The sequence below is a fragment of the Cervus canadensis genome, chromosome 7 (genome assembly GCF_019320065.1).
Source record: "Cervus canadensis isolate Bull #8, Minnesota chromosome 7, ASM1932006v1, whole genome shotgun sequence".
Taxonomy (NCBI): domain Eukaryota; kingdom Metazoa; phylum Chordata; class Mammalia; order Artiodactyla; family Cervidae; genus Cervus; species Cervus canadensis.
In genome coordinates, this window is record NC_057392.1 from 46,353,040 (window position 1) to 46,375,431 (window position 22,392).

General features: G+C 34.6%; 2 protein-coding genes across 2 annotated transcripts in view; both read right to left on the bottom strand.

Moving 5' to 3' along the window:
- Positions 1 to 281: 281 nt before the first annotated feature.
- Positions 282 to 5,883, bottom strand: LOC122444657 (small integral membrane protein 20-like). Its single transcript, XM_043473209.1, has one exon. The coding sequence runs from the start codon at positions 1,121 to 1,123 to the stop codon at positions 920 to 922; it is 204 nt and encodes a 67-aa protein (XP_043329144.1). The 5' UTR covers positions 1,124 to 5,883; the 3' UTR covers positions 282 to 919.
- A 1,120-nt stretch (positions 5,884 to 7,003) lies between these two features.
- Positions 7,004 to 22,392, bottom strand: part of SNX4 (sorting nexin 4) — a 52,942-nt gene continuing 37,553 nt past the window's right edge. Inside the window, exons 8-14 of the mRNA XM_043473210.1 lie at positions 22,316 to 22,377; positions 18,977 to 19,042; positions 14,817 to 14,906; positions 13,169 to 13,268; positions 11,021 to 11,166; positions 9,827 to 9,941; positions 7,004 to 8,149 (exon numbers count right to left, since the gene is read on the bottom strand). Coding sequence (XP_043329145.1) covers positions 8,102 to 8,149; positions 9,827 to 9,941; positions 11,021 to 11,166; positions 13,169 to 13,268; positions 14,817 to 14,906; positions 18,977 to 19,042; positions 22,316 to 22,377 — 627 coding nt within the window. The 3' untranslated portion in view covers positions 7,004 to 8,101. The remainder of the gene's footprint in view (positions 8,150 to 9,826; positions 9,942 to 11,020; positions 11,167 to 13,168; positions 13,269 to 14,816; positions 14,907 to 18,976; positions 19,043 to 22,315; positions 22,378 to 22,392) is intronic.

The following is a 22,392-nucleotide window of genomic DNA, read 5'->3' on the forward strand; positions in this document are numbered from 1 at the left end:
GGAATTATTTTTACATTTTTATTATACATACTCTGAATTAGCTATTGACTCACACTACTTCTCCTTTCTTCATCCTGTCACATACAGGAGCGCAGAATTTGCACACTAAGCCAAGTTTCTAACGAGCAGGCAGTGTACTATGGTGACTGGAAACCATCACTTATGACACTATCTATAGTAAGTGGGGAGGGGCAGATGTGGACACTGCCGTTTCATGTCAGTATGCTGTAGCCATATTTTGCTGATAGCCTAATTCCTGATACTGCTTTAATTTTCTGACCTTTTTTTTTTTTTGAAGTAAGAGAAATCATTTTAATATATACATTTTCACTTCAGTCAATTCAACAATGATTTCTAATAGGCATGCAGACCCATTTAGTTTGCTTCAAATTTATTTCTCAACATGCAGAAACCTTCCTAATGAGATAGTTAAGTTGAACTATTTATTCCTAAAGAGTACAATATACCTTGTCCTCAAAGAGTTTTATCAACTTTAACATTTTCAAAGAGCCCTATGAGGCTGCTCAATATGGTAGTTTTCCCCTGAAATTTCCTATTTGGAGGATGGCAAAACAGTCTAGGATCTTTCCCAGTCTACTGGTTGCTTGTATTCGTATCACAGCGTGGCTGGCTAAGAGGTAGAGACTGAATAATATGTAGATAGCCTTCAAGCCCAGCTGAGTGAGACAGCTTCATTTTCAGAAAGGAAACCAAATCATGAAAACCCTCCTAATGGTATGATTTATTCCACGGTTCTTTTAAGAAGGGACGTAATCCTCATGCACAGGACTCTTTATGGCCTTCTAGAGTTTTCTGCTCCAGCCACTGCTCTCTAGCCAGGTGACTTACTGCACTTGCTGCAGAACTGAAAGCATGAAGTCTCTGTCTACTTGCATAATTAGAGGTGGTGTTAATCTTCTCATTTCCGGCCAAATGGATCCGACCACACTTTCAACCTTGGTGGCTGCACGTCTTCTTGAACAATACCAGCTCGATTAATGGCTTGTTCCTTCTTGTACTCCTCCAGCCGCATTAAGGACCGGACGTAGATGGGGTAGAAGGTGGCGCCGATCAGGGAGATGAACCCACCGAAAATGAGAGCAGTGCGCAGGTTCCGGGACATGGCTCCGGATTCTCCGAGTGCCCGGGACTCTCTTAATTTTCTGACTTTTAGTTACAATTCCTTTGGAGCCACTTTTGGAGAGAAGATGTGTGTTTTCCTCACTTTTATCACTCATGTCCATATTCATTTCTAGTGTATTATACTGTCTACCACATGTACCCAACTTTGATAAGGTTCCTATGGGGTCATGTTGTCTGAGGTAGTGATTACTGTTATTTTCCTTTTGGTCACAAAGCAGTTTGGTGTATAGTGATAATTTTTCACAAATATTATTCCTATCACCTGCAGGGATTTAACTATTAATTTAAAATTAAACAGTACTTACAATTTCCTATAATAAGCCATAATAGAAAAGAAAAAGAACACATATGTGTAACTGAATCACTTTGCTGTCCGGTAAAAATTAACATTCTAAATCAACTATACTTCAGTAAATTTTTTAAAAATTAAATAATATTTAAAGATTTACAATATAAAATAAAATTAGTGAGAGTATGGATGAAATGTGATTGGCCACATCTGTAATTGTTGGGGCTGGATGAGGGGTACACGGAGATTCACTGTACTTTTCTCTATACCTGTGAGTATGCTTGAGAATTTCCACAATACACACAAAATATTGTGAGAATTAACAATAGTGTTAACAAAAAAGTTTATTACAAAAATAGCTGCCCCTTATTTCACCTTCTACCTATTCTCTATTCTTCAGTCCCTTCAATTCTTTTTGCCATTTCTTTGGACATTTATCTTTGTATTTTTTAACAATCCTTCTGGAGCTGTGTCTTGATTTATCGACATACTAAGTTAAGTATTTGGCACGCTTAATCTCCCCTCCCAAACAACCATTGCAGTGGTTAGCACCATGTCTGGATAAGCTGATTGTCAGGTTTCCACTATTATAATTATGTAAATATTTTAACTTCAGAGCCATGTAGTATACTCTGATTATGATTCTCTTCCTGCAAAACATTTCTTTTCCTCCTGAATATTATAATAGACTTGTTTTTATTGTTTAGTTTTCTATGTCTAGCATCCCACTCCAGTGGCTCTAAATACAACATTCCACATTTGTCAAATCTATACAGAAGCCTAAAATTACAACTTTTCCCCAGCTGTTCTTCCTCCTGGAGCTCTCCATCTCTGGCTTCCCACTGGACAGTGCCTTCCTGGGACTCCTTTTGACTGTATTCTGGGCATATCTGTCATCTACCTTCTATGCTGGATCTCCTTTTTCTGTATCCCATGTCTTCGGGGTCAATGCTTCTGCTTTGGTGAACCACATCCTCTGATAGCTTTTTGAGAATAAATGTATAGGAAGAGAATTTTTTGAGACTACGCATCCAAAAATGTCTTTGTTCTGCCTCACATGTGATTGACAGTTTGGCTGTCAAGCTGGAAATAGTTTATCTTTAGAATTCTGAAGGAATTATTCTTTTCAGAGACTTTGCTATTGAGAAGCCTGACGCTATGATGATGGCAATTCTCTGTATATTAACTTTTCCTGGAATTTTTTATTCATGTGAAATTTCATAGTAATGTGCAATGGTGCTTTCCTCATTATATGGAGAAGAGTCAGGTCCTGGCGTCTACTTGCTCTTGGTATAGATTTTGCACCGACCCCTCCCCCTACCTTTAACTCTACACCCATTCATTTGGTTTCCTCTAATTCCTAAGTCTTTCTAACATTCTGCTGTGCAAACTAGCTCACTTCTCATTAGCAGACCCCACTATAAGCATGTATTAATAAATTTCAGCTGTCACCATTTTGCTTAGTCAATTAACACTTCTCCATCTTTTTATTCTTCCAAAACTTTGTGATTTTGTCAACATTTCTTACACAGTTGTCTCTTCTGTTCCCTTTGCCCTTAATGGTACTCAAAAAAAAATTTTTTCCCTTACTGCCATTTTAGAGGAATTCTGAGGAGGTGCAAACATAAACCAAAAGAACAGTCTAAATCACTGTATTTAATAGAAAATCTTCCACAATATTTGATGAATGCCTCGTAAATGCTATTTTTATCACATTATAAAATTTCAGTGTTTTTATGTAATTATTATCCATATACTCATCTTTATCATTAAAGCTTCACATAGAACTTGCTTTTGATATAAACTTCCAAACTTGACATAGTACTAAGAAGTTGCTATTATCTAATTTTCTTTTTTTTTTTTTTGTATAACTGCTAAATTTTTGTATATTTTCTAAATAACTGAATCAAAATAGATCTGTTTGGCCAGGTCATTGGCCTAATAGCTAGTGATGTCCAATATAATATAAATGTATGTATTTAACACCTCACTACTGAAAGGGTGACCAGTACCACTGCCAGTATCTGGGAGCTTGTTAAGAAATGTGGACTCTCAGGCTCCACTCTATAAACTATTCAATCAGAATCTGTGTTTTAACTAGATCCCCAAGCAGTTCACAAACACATTAAAGTTGGAGAACTAGTCTAGTATTTCACCAGAGCCTGCTTCTCTCTCATGTCTCCACTCCCTGCTCCCACTTTCAGAAATACCCATGACATTTTCCTTTCAAATACCTTACAATCTGAGTATTATGAAAGTTACCTTTTCTATCCCTCTGCCATCCTCACGGGTCTGTCCCAGAGGGTCTCCTCCAAGTCTCTGCTCCTCAAAAAGGGAAAAGCCTTGAAAAGTACAGGCTGTTGGAGCCATGTTATTTGGGTTCATTTAAACTCTGACTCTACTCATTACTATATATGGGACCTTGGGCCAGCACACTGCGACACTGTGCCTCAGTTTTAGGTGTAGTATGAATAGCATTGTCATGCATGTTAGCTATTACCCTCTGAAATCAAGGCCTGAACAACTGAGTATTTAGGAATTTCTCCTCGTCTTCTGCTGATGGTGCTTCTATCACACGATGGTTTATTCATTTGGACTTTTGCTACTGAATCAACTAGTTCCACCTTCATCTGGGGATGATTTTATAAAATTTCCTGAATCAACAGATTCCCCAGGCTTTTTGGACTTGGAGTGTCCACCTGGTGAACATACATGAATCAATTTCCTGTTAGAAGCTTTAAGAATGAGGCAGCCATCTTCTTCAAGGTTCAACAATATTCTGAGAAAAGTGAGCACAGGGAACAATCCGGGAAGGAGACAGTTGAATGGAGAAAGCCAGAAGAATTTCAGCACTGGTGGGAGGAAAGGGGGAAATGGGGACATATACTGTCTAGTGGGGAGTTGTCTAGTAATGAACTTGATTTTCCCAACATTAAATATGATGTTAGCTGTAGGTTTTCCACAGAGGCACTTTATCAAATTTTCTTCTATTCCTAGTTTCCTCAGAGTTTTAAGTCATGAATCAGAGTTTAATCCTGTCAAATGTCTGTCTGCATGTATTGAAGTGATCATGAAGGATTTCCTTTATTTTGTTATTATGGTAGACTATAGTAACTGACTCTTCTAATTTTAAAATGACCCTGCATTCTGAGATAAACTCTACTTGGTCATAAGATATTATGTTCTTTATATAGTGCTGGATTCAACTAGCTAATAGTTCAATAATTTCTGTATCTATTGGTATGGCCACTTTCTTTCCTTGAAATGTCTTTGGCTTGTTTCGCTATTGGGGTAATACTTGTTTTCATTTTTTAAAAAAAATAGGGTAAGTATCCTGTTTGCCCCTATTTTCTGAAAATCTGTGTAGAATTAAAGCTTTTTACTCCTTAAATGTTTGCCAGAATTCACCAATAAAGCAAAGTGGACCTGGAGTTCTTTTGTATGAAAATTTCTGATAATTTCTTTAATATTAAAACTATTCACATTTTCTGTCTTGTATCAGTTCTAGTAAGCTGTATTTTTCAAGAAATTTGATGACTTTAATTTATTGGTTTAAATTTGTACATAATATTCCTTATTGTCCTTTTAACATCTGAAAGATCTAAATAACATTCTTGATTTCATTCCTGATAAGGATAATCTGTCTTTTAGGTTTTTCCATCACTTTGCTAGAGGTTTAATTTTATTAATCTTCTCAAAGACCAACTTTTGGCTTTGTTAACTGTATTACCTGTTTTCAATATCACTGATTTTTGCTCTTGCTTTTAATATTTCTTTCTTCTACTTACTTTGAATTTTATTGCTCATTTCCCCCCCTCTAGTCTGCTCTTTTAAATATATAAATATTTAAAGCTATAAAAGTAAGGAAGCAAGTACAATTTCACTGATTTGGCCTTTTGTTAGCTTATTTCTCTGGATTATTAAATCTTGAAAAAAAATTTCTAAAATTTTTATACGTAAATATTTTCAGGATAATCAGTAAATTCTACCATGGAGAGAGTATGCATGTAAACATAAAAAATGATGATAAGAATATACAAAGCCTAGTTAGCATTCCTGTTACATAACCCCTGGTTTTTCATTCCATTCCAAGCTGGATATGTGTTTATTCTAAAGATGCTTGAATTTTAAGAACTCTCAGTTCCTGTTTTGGATGCTATGTTGTAATTACCAATGACTCATTCACCAAGTTTTTGGATATAAATGAAGGTGAGGTATGACTTCAGTTAATTTTAATGCTTTGACTACACTAACTGCATCAGTGGTACACTGTAAAGATTAAATTTTCCTGTTATGAAGTATCTACATTTATGTAATAAGTCATCTTTAGTTATTGCTCATACAAGCTTTACATATATATATATGTATTTTTAAGCTTTTTATATTTATCTTTGGAGATCTATCTCCCTTTTAAATAATTCATTTTTGAGTTCTAGTTTTTAAATACTGAAAAGGGTAAATGCATACAGGTGGCGCAGTGGTAAAGAAATCTGCCTGCCAGTGCAGGAGATGTGGGTTCAATCCCTGGGTCAGGAAGACCCCCTGGAGAAGGAAATGGCAACCCACTCCAGTATTCTTGCCTGGGAAATCCCACAGACAGAGCCTGGTGGGCTACAGTCCATGGGGTCACAAAGAGTTAGACACGACTGAGTGAGCACACACGCACACACAATAGTACCGAAAATGATTTTCACCATAAAATTCCTTTAAGAGTTCTTTTTAAAGGAATTATTGTACTATCAAGTGAAACTTTTTCAAACTCAATCCGTTAAGATATTCCTACTTAAATATACATACAGCCAAATGAATTTTTGTGTATTTCAGAGATAATAAAATATTTTTGCTAATTTATCTCAAAACATAGGTATTAGTGACCTTCTCAAATTAGGTCAGGTAGTAGGAAAAAAACCTAATACTTTTTTTTGGTTGTGCTGGATCTTCAGTGTTGCTTGGACTTTCTCCTGTTGCAGTGAGCAGGCTTCTCATTGCAGTGGCTTCTCGTGTTGTGGAGCAAGGCTCTGGTACATGGGCTTTAGCAGCTGCAGCACAGGAGCTCATGAGTGGTGGCTCACAGGTCCAGAGCGGGGGCTCAGTAGTTGTGGCTCATGGACTTAGTTGCCCAAGCTATGTGGAATCTTCCCGGACCAAGGATCAAATCTGTGTTCCCTGCATTGGCAGGCAGATTCTTATCCATTTTACCACCAGGGAAGTCCTCTAATACATTTTCTATTTAGCATAAGGTTAGGTTGGAAGAAAAGGCTTTTGATTTTAAAGGCCAAATGGAAAGCTATTTTATTTTGTGAGCCAAGAGAGGATCCACTTCAGTGGGATGAAAAGTGTACCTATCAAGATGACTTTTGCTCCTGACAATTTAATCTTTTTTTTAAAAAAGGTAAACATTTAAAAATCATATATCATTTCAACATCTTATTTTTAAGAAACCCAACATTTTGGCATAAGACAAATTTATACAATTAAACTCTTCAAAACATAATATGGCATATATTATTTTTCCACAGGGCATCAGATACTAACAGATATAGACCACTTTGTTAAATAACAAAAATCATATGAAAATCAACACAGTATTTCATTTATTTACTGTATAAGTCTGGCAAACAGCACAAAAATTCAGCAACATTTCAAACATGTAAAAAAGTCAAATGTTGAACAGTACTGAAAAATTTTTTTACATAATTAGTAATAATGAGTACACATGTAGAGTTCTGCAAAGCTAGCAAATTCCAAGGGTGCTTGGCTTCTGAACATATACCACAAAAACACATACACAAAAGCACAATATAATTTATCTTTATAAAAATTAGAGCCAAGCAATAAAAAAGGATGATAATAATGAAGATAATAATACATATGTTCACTACATATATCTTATACATTGAAATGCTACATCTTGTACCCTGAAATGCCATGTGTAGAGAGCCAAGCAGAGTAAATTTAGGCTCATCACTGAGGTTAAGAATTATTTAAGAATTTAATGCTTGTATATGTAACATACTCAAAACTTTCTATATAGCAATTCCTAGATTATAACAATGTATTCCACTGAGAAGTTGAGTCTTCTTTGTTGGCAGTATAAAATTTTGACCATATCAAAATTCTGGTAAAACATACACTGAAGGCATTTGTCTAGTGTATGTAATGTTTGGGGGCATTAATGAATGTAGGAGAAATTCTTAGATTTCACACTAAATTTCAGCTGAGCTTTGTCAAACCAAACAGCTCAACTGTAAGGCAAGAAAAATTAACCCTCTGTGACAGATTAGTGGGCCTTACCAAATAAAGATAAGAATTCAGTCTTAGGGAAAGACTCCCTACAGAAGCAGATATGAAACAGTGGGCACTGAAACGAACTTCTAGAAATGACCTAACATCTTGATATTCAGACACTGGTTCAGAAGCGACAATCTGTTGGTATATTTTATCTAATTAACATTTTACAATCAGCACCAGTCCCCAAAACCTCAAATTATAATATTTAATCTTCATTAAAATACATCCTTTTGTGCTATATTAATATAATCAAATTAACGAAAGTTGAACTTACTCAACTTACTATATATTTTTGTGTATGCAGGGTAACAAATCTTTTTATTTACTTGTGCTTCTGTTTTGGGGTACTTTGATTGAAGAGAAATTCATTTCACAGGATTACATCTTGCTAAAGCATTCCTTAGCATTGGTCCAAACTTGAATTCCCTTTTAAAACAAACAAACCAAAAAAAAAAAGGCCCCAAAACCTTACAATGTGATTTTGGAAGGATTTTGAAAGGTCAAGTACTTGGCTTACTGGTATGTTAGGTTTCAACTTTTGGAATAATTAATAAGTACAACAAACAGAACACTTTTTCTGGCAATGGCAAATATAAGTCAAAGTGAAATACTTGTGAAAAAAGTAACAGAATCACTGTATGAGCCTGTCTTCAAAAAAGATACAGAACTCCTACTTCTTTTTGAAAGACTCATTTACTCATATCATATAGTCATATCATTTCTACTTATAAAGGAAACAAGTTTTGCAATATCTGAAACAAAAAAACCTATTAGTCTAACAATTAAATATTATTAATTTATTAACCTAATAACCAATATTCTGATAAAAAGTTATGAACTCCCTCTCAATGGTTACAGCAGGCTATTTAGCAAAAACTAACATGCTATTATATACCTAATAGGCTTAAACAAAAATGCATGTTTGTAAAAAATTTAATAGTAAAATCTAGACAGTGGTGGAAGGTATGTTTTCAACAAACAAGATATATATATATCCTGTTTATATATATATATTCTTTAATAACTGCTAATTTATGAAGAAATTTTAATACTTATACATTAAAGTTAATCAATATTTATTGAGGCTTTGAACAATAGGAAAAAAATTAATCTTTTTAGCTTTTTTTCCTCCCTGATGAAACACAAAAAGAAAAACAAAACTGCACAAGAATCCTTTAATGTCCCAGATTGACTTACTAAATGATTTACTGAGATAAAGCATGCTGAATCACTCAATAAATTGAGAAGCACTAGAGAAATGTAAAGCACCAGTACTGACTGGTGATCACATAGGCAGCTCTGGGGTTATGAAAATGAGGTTAAGGAATATTATACATTTTGTTCTTACAACATCATTTGAGAAAAATTTCCATCACTGCCAAAACACTTATTTTAACCAGAATAAGCTTCAGTATTCATACCTTATACGATAGGTATCAGTGACATGTTTATTAATACACACTTTCATGTGTATCTTTTCAAACTCATTTGTATATATACAATCATTTAAAAAATACACACTTTCCTCTTTCCCACAAAAACAGGATTGCATTATATGCACTAGTGTGTAGCCTGTTTTCCCATCTGCCGTTCTATTAGGACATCTCATTAGGACAGTACATGTGAGATCCATCTTATTAGGACAGTGCATGTGAGATCCATCTTATTAGGAGTCCTAGTGCATGTGAGATCTATCTTGCCTTTTCCAACAATGAATACTCCATTAGATACTACTTTATCTAAGCCCTAACGTTTAGACCATTTTTCAATGAAAGTATGTATCGCTGTTAGGAATGGTATTTTACTGCCCTGTTCAAGAATATCACATAACCATAGTAATGTTTTTAGTACACATTTTCAAATACAAGTAAAAATAGGGCATACAAATTTGGAACTTTAGATGAGTGGAGACTTGGTAATTAAGATTTTAACTATGACACTTCTTTCAAAATTAAGTAGAGAAACTGGGAAACATTCTGGAAGAGAAGAATGGACTTTAAAAATAAAAATGATATATACTTTGTTCCAAACAAGAAACTGATTTTAAAGAAATTTGCCGGCACTTCTGAATATACTCGTACCTTCAATGAAACCAAAACCTACCTTTTTGCACATACTGATCTGCATGACTGCGTAGCTTATGAGGGCCTCCTTTAAATCATGGTTCTTTTGTTCTTTGAAGCGTTCAATATCAGCCCAAGCATTTTTGACAAACTCTCTGAAATAAAAGGTATAGTCATCATCATTATTCTTATTTAAATTAAATAAACTACATATTATTAGTTCAAATAAACACTTCTCATCTGAGTTGGGTTTTTGTCTATAAAGTGAGAGAAAAAGCAGACAGTCATACACTCTTCTACATTTTAATAGTCTCTTTTACCACAAATTCCAGCTTCAAATTATTCCTATAAAACAGATGTAAATGGCTCCTTGAACCAATTTATAAGCCAACAGATGCCACATGGACTTACCTGCCTGGAGTCACTGCAAAACATACAGTCTTTTCAACAAGATGGATTATGTATCACATTTATCATGTATTTTCTTTAAATGACAACTAGAGTTTTAAAAATTCTGAGAGCCATTTATCTTTTTAACTCTGTTCATGAGTTAACTTTGACTTACTTGACACCAGCAGTTTCAAAAATTAACAAAACCACCTCCAAATCAGTGAAACTCTTGGTCTGCCTTGATCTACTCAACTGTCAGACAAAAACAACATGAAAAATGAGCCCAAAAGTCAATGGCAGATCTCTGAGAACTGAATTTCTGAAAATATTTATGGAATAATTATATTCTAAGTCATATGCAAGGTGCTGGGACACAAAGATGAAGGAGACACAATCACTGACTTTGAAGGGTTCGTAATTTAGCCAGAGACAGTCACACTGTACAAACTGCCGTGAGATAAAGGGCATTAACCAAGTGCTGTGACAGCCTGTGAGGATAACCGAAGGCTTAACAAAGGAAGCAGTTCAAGAGCTGGGCATTGCAGAATGATGAGGCTTTTAACTGACAGAAAAGAGTAGAGGAAATATGCAAAGGATAGAAATCATGTAAAGTGTAAGAAAATATTATGAAGTTTAAATACTTCCTTCTTCCTCTTTCCCCAACACTAACACAACTGTTTCTGTGTAACATGATTTTTGATTACTCAAATTTCTCAGGAATAGTCAATCACTGTATTTTAGAAGATTGAGGCTACATCCAGGAACTGATGAAGCTAGGAATCGTTATAAGCCACCTGCCACAGAGCCTAAAGTCTAGCCATGTTAAACATCCCAGCATTTTTACCTGCCTTCCAGATTTTTAGACTTAAGTTGTTGTTCTCCTTCCTTTATTTGTTCTTCTAGCATCTTTATTCTGGCTTCTCTCTGCTCTGGAGTTTCTTGACCGAAGAGCTTGGTAGTCATTCCCTTCAAAGAAAATGTTCTCACAGTCTAAAATGAAACAGAAACAGATGAATGGATAAATAACATCTGTACACTGAAATATTTTTCAGTCTTAAAAAGGAAGAAAATTCTGACACACGCTACAATATGGATGAACCTTGAGGACACTGTGCTAAGTAAAATAAGCCAGTCACAAAAAGACAAATACACAAGTCTACTTACATGAAGTATCCAGAGTAATATAACTTACAGAGACAGAAAGTGGAATGGTGACTGCCAAGGGCTAGGTGACGAGGGAAATTAATAGTTGATATTTAATAAGTAGAGAGTTTCAATTTTGCAAGATGAAAAGTTCTGCAGGTTGGCTGTACAACAATGGAAATGAACTTACTACTACTGAACTTGAAAAATGGTTAAAATAATAAATGCTATGTTCTGTATATTTTACCACAATTTTTTTTTAAAGAGGGCATAGTCATTTTCCCCCTACCTCAGACAGAACACCACAAACCATACAACCAAGAGGCTACTATTAAGGCTTATAATACTAGAAAATGTTGAAGAATCAAAAAAGGAAAAATTTTATCTACAAAGTGTCCAATAAAGAAGCAGCCATGGAAAAAAAACAAAAAAACAAAAAAAGAAAAATTTTAACTGAGCTTCTTCATCATATGGAAAACTTCCAGGTGAAATACTAGACAAGTTATTTATGTCAGCAGTCATATTTTTTCAATTATTCTGTGATCATAAAAAATGGATAAAATTCAACGGGCAACAATGAAAATAAACCAAAATGAAAAAACCATTTAAAATCTGCATAACTCACACTAAAACTTGGTTATCTATTAATAAAACAGAATGACTAAACCCAAACCTCAAACTTCACCATCTCTTCACTCTCTGGAATTTATTGAAGGAAACGCTTTTCCCTGCAAATGCAGGAGTAGAGAACCAAGCTCCCTGAAAATGGACTGGAAATTTCCCCTGGATTTTAAAAATAAATCAAGCCAGTGTGTATCTGCTTCATGGTCAAAGGTCCTTCCCCATGTATCTTTATGTGGGTAGCCCATAAGCACTTTTAAAAGTAAAGTGAAGTTGCTCAGTCGTATCTGACTCTTTGCAACCCCATGGACTGTAGCCTACCAGGCTTCTCCATCCATGGGATTTTCCAGGCAAGAATACTGGAGTGGGTTACCATTTCCTTCTCCAGGAGATCTTCCCAGCCCAGGGTTTGAACCCGGGTCTCCCACACTGCAGGGAGATGCTTTACCGTTCGAGCCAGCAGGGAAGTCAAGGACTTGTTAACCGTGAAATGACTTATAAACAGTGGCACTGTCACTGCTTCATTACTTCCAGACTGTGTGCTCTCACCATGGCAGCTTATTTATTCCAATGAAATAGCTGGACAATAGAAAGCTGATTATAAAAATTATCTAAGTCTAACATAGTAAGATACAAAATTTTCTTCACAAGTACTCACTGTAAGGATTCAAGAATAAAATACACAAAAAGTTCTCTGTTAGGAGAGAGGCACTGATTCTAACAGGGCAAAGTTTTTCAAAGTTAACTAAAATTTCTACAATGTAAGTGATAAAATTAAACCGTGCAAAGGTCATTATTTCAATCCCAAAGAATAATGGTTTTTTCCACTTAGACTTAATCAGAAAAGAGATGGTTCTTATTACACAGTGCAATCTGGCAAAATTTCTTGTAACGCTATATATGTTTTAATGGCTTGCTTTTTTTTAAGACTTAATTTTTTAAATTTAATTTTACTTTTTGGCCACCACAACGCAGCATGTAGGACCTTAGTTCCCTGACCATGGATTGAACTCGTGCTCCCTGCAATGAAAGCACATAGTCTTAACCACTGGACCATCAGGGAAGTCCCTAATGGCTTATGTCTTTTTATGTTAAGATCACAACCAAAAGAATTAAAAAGTTGTCCACAAATTACTCCCCTTTAAAAGCTACAGGCGTCCTGCAGCCCATTTATTTCACTTAAGGTTCGTTATAATAACACCAAAGACCCAAATGGAAAACAGCTCACCCCGGTTGCCAGTTCCTCACACTGCTGCTTCTTGGATGCTAGGTCCTGAGCAGCCATCTCTAAGTCATACTGCATAAGCTCATGTTTCCTGCACACAGCCCTAGGAAAAAAATTTAATTTTTGCCATTTAATTTTTGTGGCCTCTCTAATTATTAACATGTTAAATTTTCCCCCAGGGAGTAAAGTGGAGGCATTCACGTATTATGATCAGAAGTTTGATATATAGAATTTTTAAGCTTAAAATGTAGTAGCCCAACATTAAAAATTTAATTTAGCAGAACCTAAGCATAAAAATTTATAAATCAAAAAAGGTACAAGTTTTTATGCTTAGGTTCTGCTAAATTAAATTTTTATCACATACATTTTTTTTTTTTTTTTTTTACACATACATTTTTTAAAAAGCTTTTTTTGTACAGCACTGGAACTAATGCTATAATCTCACATAACAACTGAATATTGTTTAAAAAGATTATCTCAAAGTTTTCTATTTGGAAATGTCTATTAGTTTTCATTATCATAAAAGTAATCCATGCTCACTAAAAAACAAAAAAAAAAGATTCTAATACAGGAATGTACTAAGTAAGTTTCAAGAACACTTTCTTCTCCCTAGTTCTACTATCCAGACACAATTCATTTTAATAGGTGGTATATATTGTTCTAGACTTTAACTAGGCATTTCTGAACTATATACCAAGGACACGTTTCTTTATCAATATACATTCATCTTTTCTATAATCTTTAAGAGTTGCAAAGAATTCCATTGTGTTAAGCAACCTTCCTTTGGTAAGTTACTTGAAAATGCTTGGTGTGACCTCTACTACTCAAAGCTCTAGAAGGAAAAAGGCTAACAATGTGATGTTTTCATCCCAGCTACTGAACAGCCAAAGGAATATTGCTCTTCTGTTTTATTAACAGAATTCTTACACTGATTTTAAAAGTGGCAGGAAAATGATTCATTTTTCTAAACTGGAATATCTCCCAGAGAATTCTGTTTGGCCCTGTAGGAGATACCATCAAAAAACAGAAGACAAAGTCCTGACATTAAGAAATTTTACAATCTTACTAAGGAGATAAAATATGCAGGTATGGAAACATCACAGAATTTAAAGGTAATATACAATCTAATGACAGATCATGATAACACACACTCAATGTGTACTTTGCTTCCAATCTCCAAGCTGAAAAAAGCAGAAAGAACAACATACAGACAGACCTGAAGTCAGAGACTAACAGGTTTTATCAATATAATGTTTCAAATATAGTGAAAGTGTTAGTCGCTTAGTCATGTCCAACTCTTTGTGACCCCATGGACTGTAGCCCTCCAGACTCCTCTGTCCATGGGATTCTCCAGGGAAGAATACTGATAGGTTGCCATTTCCTTCTCCAGGGTATCTTTCCAACCCAGAGATCGAACTAAGGTCTCCTGCATTGCAGGCAGACACTTTACCATCTGACCACCAGGGATCAGAGTTGTCTTAAATTCCTATGTCTAGCACTCTGCAACAGATAGGAATACAGTGAGATCTCATTCAATATCTAGGGGAAGGAATTCATTTAAAAATCACCTTACTCTCTTTATTTTAGAGTAACAGATGAAGAGAGTGTTGACCAACCATAGGACTGCATCTGGAACATGTATTATACTTACCGCAATGCTTCTGCATAAAAAAGATACTCCTTTAACTGATCTGCATAATGTTCTTCATCTTCCAAAATATCATCAATAGAAGATGCATATCTGTTTAAAAAAATAACGTATATAGTAACTTTTATCAAGACACAAAATATTAATATTCTAAAGAAGGGCTATTCAAAGCATAGTCCACTGACCATTTGCTACCCATGAATGACCAAAGTACAAAAAATTAGAATAAGCATTTAGAAACATTTATAGCAACTTTTTAATTGAAGTATATTTGATTTGCAATACTATGTTAGTTTCAGGTATATAGCAAAGTGATTCAATTATATATTTATTTCTTTTATTTTCCATTATAGGTTATTACAAGATATTAAATATAGTGCCCTGTGCTATACAGTACGCCCTTGCTACTTATTTTATGTAGTTTGTGTCTGTTAATCCCACATTCCTAATTTATCCCTCCCCCCAACAGCAATCCTTAATTACCATGACAATTCTATGGAATTTTACCAAAATGTGTTTAGCAAGGGCTTGGTGACAAAGCCCTTGCTTTTTAAAAGAACAAAGCAAACAAAAAAATTGTCCTTCTTAAGGTAGCTTAATGAGCACTGAAGTATCTTTTGTTAAATGTAGTATAAAAAGGACTACAAAATCTGTAGAAAGAATAAGAATTTAGTATAATTGAAGAATTTAGTATCCCTGATAGCAACTACATAAAGTCAAAAAGCTATAGAAGGAACAGTTGAGCAAATAAAAGATCACAGAAAATTTTAGAAGTGTTATTTTACTCTAATTCTCAGTAGCAACCTCTGCTTTGATCTGGACAAGTCTCTCACAGTTGTGCCATTCTTGTTCTGAGTCTTCCTTTGCACAGAACTGTAGCGGCTCTCCACACTGCCTCTCCAAATCCTCAACACCTCTAGAAATCTCCCCAGACTCTGGTCCTTGTTCATCACTCTACTTCTGATCTCTTGTCAAAAACTGAGAACTTAAATCTTATCAAAGAAACGTCTCTTACAGGTGTATGCATCACTGAGTCCCTACACTGTTCACCTCAAACTATCAGAACACTGTTAATCGGCTATACTCCAATACGAAATAAAAAGTTTAAAAAAAAAAAAGAAATGTGTTGTGTTGGTTTTCTCTGATCACCAGGGCTTCCCTCGTGGCCCAGATGGTAAACAATCTGCTTGTAACGCAAGAGACCCAGGTTCAATCCCTGGGTTGGGAAGATCCCCTGGAGAAGGGAATGTCTACCCACTCCAGTATTCTTGCCTGGGCAATTAGATGGACAGAGTCCATGGGGTCAAAAAGAATTGGAGACAACTGAGCAACAACACTTTCTCTGATCACATTATAAATTCCCTAAGGACATGGGCTATGTCATTTATTATTTCTGTATGGTATAAGTAGCATTCTTTTTTCAAATTAATTCTGATTCCTTAGCATGGGCATAAAAGAAAAATATACTTTATGTCTCCAAGCCTGCTTCTACATGTAGTTAAGTAAACAAGTTTACTGAATTAAAAAATAAACAAAAAATCTAAGTTAATGCTCACTGAAAAGCAACATGCTTATAGTATTTATGAAAGTAGGCAAAATACATATTCTGTAAATATAAATTTACATTTGTGAGAGTGTGGACTTTGTCCTATGTGACTGAAAAATGTCTTGAGAATGTTGTTAAGAGTAGGAATAACTGTCTGTAGTTCATAAATCTACGATTCTGGAAAAGTTAATGTTAAGAAAACAAAAAAGAAGGTAAGCGGCTGGTGGCTTGAAGATAGGAAACACAGTGTGGAGAAAGAGGCAAGTGGTAAAGATGTTTTAGATATTAGTACTAAAATTAATTTTATTTAACATTTACATAAACCAAGTGAAGGGATAATCCCAAATTCCTGCAAATACTGAGACTGTCCTGTCAACAGAATGCATGAAGACAACAAAATAGTTGAAAAGCAGCTGGGCAGCTTAAACAATAATCCAAAGAAAAATGATATTTAAATAAAATAAATATTTTTGTCTCTCTGTTGATCAGCTATAGGAGTTCTTTATATATTTTGGTTGGAAATGTTTACTCCCGGTCTGTGGCTTGCCTCTTCACCATCTTAATGGGGTGTGTTTTTGTGTGTGTGGTAAAATGTAACGTAAAATTCACCTTTTTAACAATTTATTGATGTATATAGTTCAGTGGCTTTAAGTACTTTCATGCTGTTGTGCAACCATTACCAACATTCATCTCCAGAACTTATCTTCCCCAACTGACTGTACTCCTACATTACTTCCACTTACAACGGAATCTTTTGATAAGCCAAATTTTTAATTAATTTTTTTTGTTTTTTGGCACAGCATGTTAGGTAGCAGTTCCCTACCCAGGGCTCAAACCAGTGCTCCCTGCATTGGAAGCAGGGCGTCTTTACTGCTGGACGACCAGGGAGATCCCCAAATTTATAATTTTGAAAAACAATTTACCATTTTTAAAAGATTGTTTTTCCTTTCATGTCCTTTAAAAAAAATCTTTTGCTTACTCGAAGGCTGCTAAAATATTCTCCTATTTTCTACTAAAAGCTGTAGTTTAAGGTTTTATATTGATGTATATCATCCAAATTGAATTAGCGTTTATGTAAGATATGAGATATGGCTCAAGGTTCCTTTTTTTTAAATGATTCACTTTTTTAAAAAATTACTCATTTTCCACAGAAAAAATAAAATTTATACAGAAAAAATCCTGTTAACTGCAAATAAAGACAGTTTTCCATCTTCCTTTCTATGCTGGGTCTTGGTTGCTGCATGGGCTTTTCTCTATTTGCAGAGAGCGGGGGCTACTCTCCAGCTGCAGTGCATGGGCTTCTCGTTGCAGAGCACGGGCTCTAGGGAATGCATAGTTCGGTAGCTGCAGTACATCGGCTAAGAAGTTGTGGCTCCTGGGCTCTAGAGCACAGGCTCAGTAGTTGTGGTGCAGGGACTTAGCTGCCGTGTGGCATGTGGGCTCTTCCGGGAGCAGGGATTGAACCTGTGGCTCCTACACTGTCAGGAGGATTCTCTATTACTGATTCAAAAGGGAAGCCCTTAAGGTTTAGTTTTTTTTCCCATGAAGATATCCAGTTATTCTAGAATCATTTCTTGAAATGAGCTATGTAAATGTAGATCTATTTCTGAATTCTACCCTATTCCATGGATCTGTTTATCTCAATATTGCCTGATAACTATAGCTCTATAGTAAGTCTTGAAATCAGGTAACACATTCAACTTTGTCTTTTTTTTCAAGATTGTTTTGACTACTTCATGTTCTTTGAATTTCTATATACATTTTCGAATCAGCTTATCAATTTTTATTAAAAATCACTGGAGGTTTGATTGGGACTGTCATTTAGGAAGAATGCTCATATTAACACTACTGAGTCTTCCAATCTATGAACATGGTTTAATCTCCCCTTTTATTTAGGTATTTAGTTTCTCTCAGCAATGTTTATATAAAAAGTTTTAGAGGTGTAGAGGTCTTTCACACTATTATAAACAGCATTTTTAAGCTTTTATTTTCTAATTTTACTAGTATGCAAAAATGTTTTTTTTATATATTATGTATCATGCATTCTCATTAAACTCAGTTGTTAACTCTATAGTATTTTTGGTTGATTATTTTCTACAGAAAAATCCTGTTAACTGCCAATAAAGGCAGGACAGTTTTCCTTCTTCCTTTCTAAGACGTACGCCACTTACTTGATCTTCTTGCCTTACTGCACTGACCAGGATCTCTGCTACCACTTCCACCAGTAGTGGTGGAGCAGACAATCTTGCCTTATTTCTGATTTTAGGAGAAAACATCAATATTTCACTATTAAGTACAGTATTAGCTGTATGTTTTACACTGAGGAAATTCTTTATATTCCTAGTTTGATGAAAATGTTTACTGTGAATGGATGTTCAAATGCTTTCTACATACATTGAAAGGAACATCTGGATTTTCTTCTCTGTTCTGCTAACATGTGAACTGAACTGAAAGATTTTTGAATGCTAATCTTGCATTCCTGAGATAAACTTAAGTCAAATCTGTATACAGGAAGCACAATACAAATGCCAGTAACCTTTTTAAAACCAGAAGACTCACTAACACTTTTGCACTAAATGTCACCTCCAGTTCTACCTTAAATTCTCTGGGTACTTACACATCCATATGATGACCAGCACTCTGCAGTCCATCACCCATTTCTTTCTCTATGGCACTCCACTCACTATGAAGAAAGAGATAAAACCAAAACTATCATGAATTAGATATGCAATATTATTAAACAGAATCTTTTATGTTTTTTTCCTAGTTAGCTTTTAAATAGTATGATATCTATTTTATTTTTTTCCTGACAATTTATTTTATGTATGATATCTATTTTATTTTTTTCCTGACAATTTATTTTCCGTGACTCAAATATGCTCCTTTCCCCTGAAGTTTAACAACTAAATGCAAGTGAAGGCTTTAAAAATGCTAATTCAAAAGTTTATATCTGCAGTTAAGTACAAAGTTAGTATCATACAAAACAGTTTCTGCTTACAGACAGCTTTCTCAGCCTATTTAAATCAACCATGGAGCTTTCAGAAACTATGGATGCTTGTCCTGCTCTTGATCTACTTAATCAGAGTTTCTAGGATAGAGCTGAGGCATGTATATTTTTAAACTCTACATGAATGACTGTGATAACCACACATGATTACATGTCACTATCTTAATAGGTAACAGAAAAAGACAATTGTACAGAAATATTGGGTATACCATAAAACTTCAGTAACTTGCACTAAAGTTGCACAACAAAGTCTACTGGAACCACAGATGATTTTGTTACCATTTCAGTGAAATTCCTGAAATAAAAATTCCTTTTTATGAAAGATGTATATAATAAAGGGGGGAATAGATCTATAATCTTAAATACTAAGAGATGATATAATGTGATATATTTTCTTCTAGTTATTTTTACTTATTTTAATATGGCTGAGATCACGCAGTAGATGCAACTTTGGACCATGTTTTTTCTTGTTAACAGTATTTCCCCACATTATTAATTTGTTCTCAGCATTGTTTCAGTGGCAACCCTTAATTTTTTTAACCATTTTCTGAACCATTCAAGATTGTTTCCAATTTTTCTGCTATGTAAAGAATGTATAACAAACACCTTCAACTGCATAATATCATAAAAAAATTAGAACACTATGATTCTGTTAATCTGTAGTCTTTATAAATTGTTCTTGAAATATCAAGATTATATGCTTATAATACTAGAAAGGAAAACCCTCACATGGTTTTTAAAACTGTCAAGGAAGGAAAACAAACATAAATAAACATACCTCCTTCTGATAATTTTACTCATGTTTACTCTCAAAATAGTAATAGCACCAGTTAATCCTTTTTTAGTGCTGGCTGTTTACAATATGATTCTTTTTTTTTGGCTGTGCTACATCTTAACACTGATATTCAAATAAATTTCAGATGAATCCAAAATTTACAGAACCACAAAAATATAGAAGAAATGAAAAATGTATGCTTTATTATTCATAAGGGGGAGATCTTACTAAGATATACAAAAAGTCAGAGGCTATGACTTTATAAAGGAAAAAAAACTAATCACTTGCATGTCAACTGAATTTAACAGATTGAATATTTTTGTATATTAAAAGCCACATAAGAAAAGTCAAGAGACATATGACAAAGTGGGGAAAAAGTTGCAATCCATTTCACAAAGGTCTAATTCTCCTAAAAGATAAACAACTCCTGCAAATCAATTAAGAAAACAGGCTACCAGCCCAACAGGAAAAAACGGCCAAAGATACAGACAGTTTATAAAATTAAAAGAATAAAATAAAATAGAGGCTATTAATCATCAGGAAAAAAGTTTAACTTCATTCATAATTAGAGTAATACAAATTATAACTACAGTGAGAAGGCATTTTTCACCATCAGGCTGATAAAGACAAAAGTTCACTAAAAATTGTTTGGGTGAGGATCTGAGGAAATAGATATTAACATTTTGATGATGGGAGTTGAATATCTTCCATACAGGGAAATGTGGCAATATCTACCAACTCAATTATCCTTAGATCCAGTAACAACATTTGTAGAATTTTACCCTACGTATATACTCAATCATGTGTGAAATGACAGGAACATGAACATTAATTAAAGCATTGAATGCAACAGCAGATTAGAAATAATTATCAAGAAGAAACTGGTTAAATAAATTATGATGCTCCAGCTCAGTAAAGCCCAATACAGTTATTCGCTGGTAACAATATATCTAGGATAGCAGTTTTTAAGTTTAAAAAAGCAACATAAAAGAAGTGAACATAGCAATATATACAATATGCTCCCTCCTTTCCATGTTAAAAAAAAGGCGGGGGGGAGGGAGTAGAATGCATTTGTTTGTGTGTTAATATATACATTGACAGTGCTGCAATACATTTTACTGGAAGGATACACAAGTGACTCAGAAACTGCTGGTAGTTGCCTCAGAGGAAGAGACCTGGGAGGTTGGCAGGCAGGAGCAAAGAGACTTTTCACTATACAAGCTTTTGTTCCTATTGAATTTTGTATTATATGAATATATTACCTATTCAAACATGTTAAATGAATTATTTTTGACTACTTCAATCAAAAGGACAGAACATTAGGAAGGACAGTCTTTCTTACAAGGAGATATGGATAATAACTACTAAAATTTCACAACTAAAATAATTAACAAACAAAAATTCACAAAAGAAAAATCTCAAAAATTACCAACATATGCAAGTTACATATATAAGTAAACATTCTAATTTACACTAATATTACCCCAAGACTGAAAAACCCATCTTGCAAAAGCCTTAGAAATGATAAAGTGAAACAAAGAAAAAAAAAAAGAAAAAGAAAACCACCAACTCAATATGACAGTGATTTAAAAGGAATCTCCTCGGGCAATCTGCCAAGAAAATAAAAGACACTGCTCACTGCTTAAGAGGAGCTTATCTTTTATCTGCTCAATATATTAGATTCCTTTACTATTTTTTATTTAAAGAAAGGCTTTACAATAAAAAGTTTGAAGACTTAAAACTCCCTGGCAGTCCAGTGGCTAAGACTCTGCCGCTATATGGGGGTATAGGTTCGATCCCTGGTCAGGGAATTAAGAGCTTGCAGGAAAAGTCTGAAGACTACTACTATTGGACAGGATTTTAAAAATAAGCTTTTGGGACTTCCCTGGTGGTCCAGTGGTTAAGAATCTGTCTTTCAACATACAGAACGTGGGTTGGATCCCTGGTCAGGGAACTAAGATCCCACAGGCTGCAGGGCAACTAAGTCTGTGCGCCACAACTAGAAGGCACATACATCACAATGAAGACCCAGCCCAGCACAGAAAATAGATAAATAACAATTAAAAATTATCTTTTGCTTTGCAGACTCATATATATTCAAGAATTATAGTTCTTACACAAAAAGCTGATTAGAGCTAACTGGTGTTTATTATAAAAGTTTGTATAATGCATACCTGAAAACTCGCCCGTAATTCCCATGTACTTTATACACACCATATAGTCGATCTGCTACTCTCTGGAATAAATATTC

Coding starts and splice junctions, on each gene's coding strand:
- LOC122444657 (XM_043473209.1), bottom strand. CDS start 1,123: ATGTCCCGGAACCTGCGCACTGCTCTCATTTTCGGTGGGTTCATCTCC.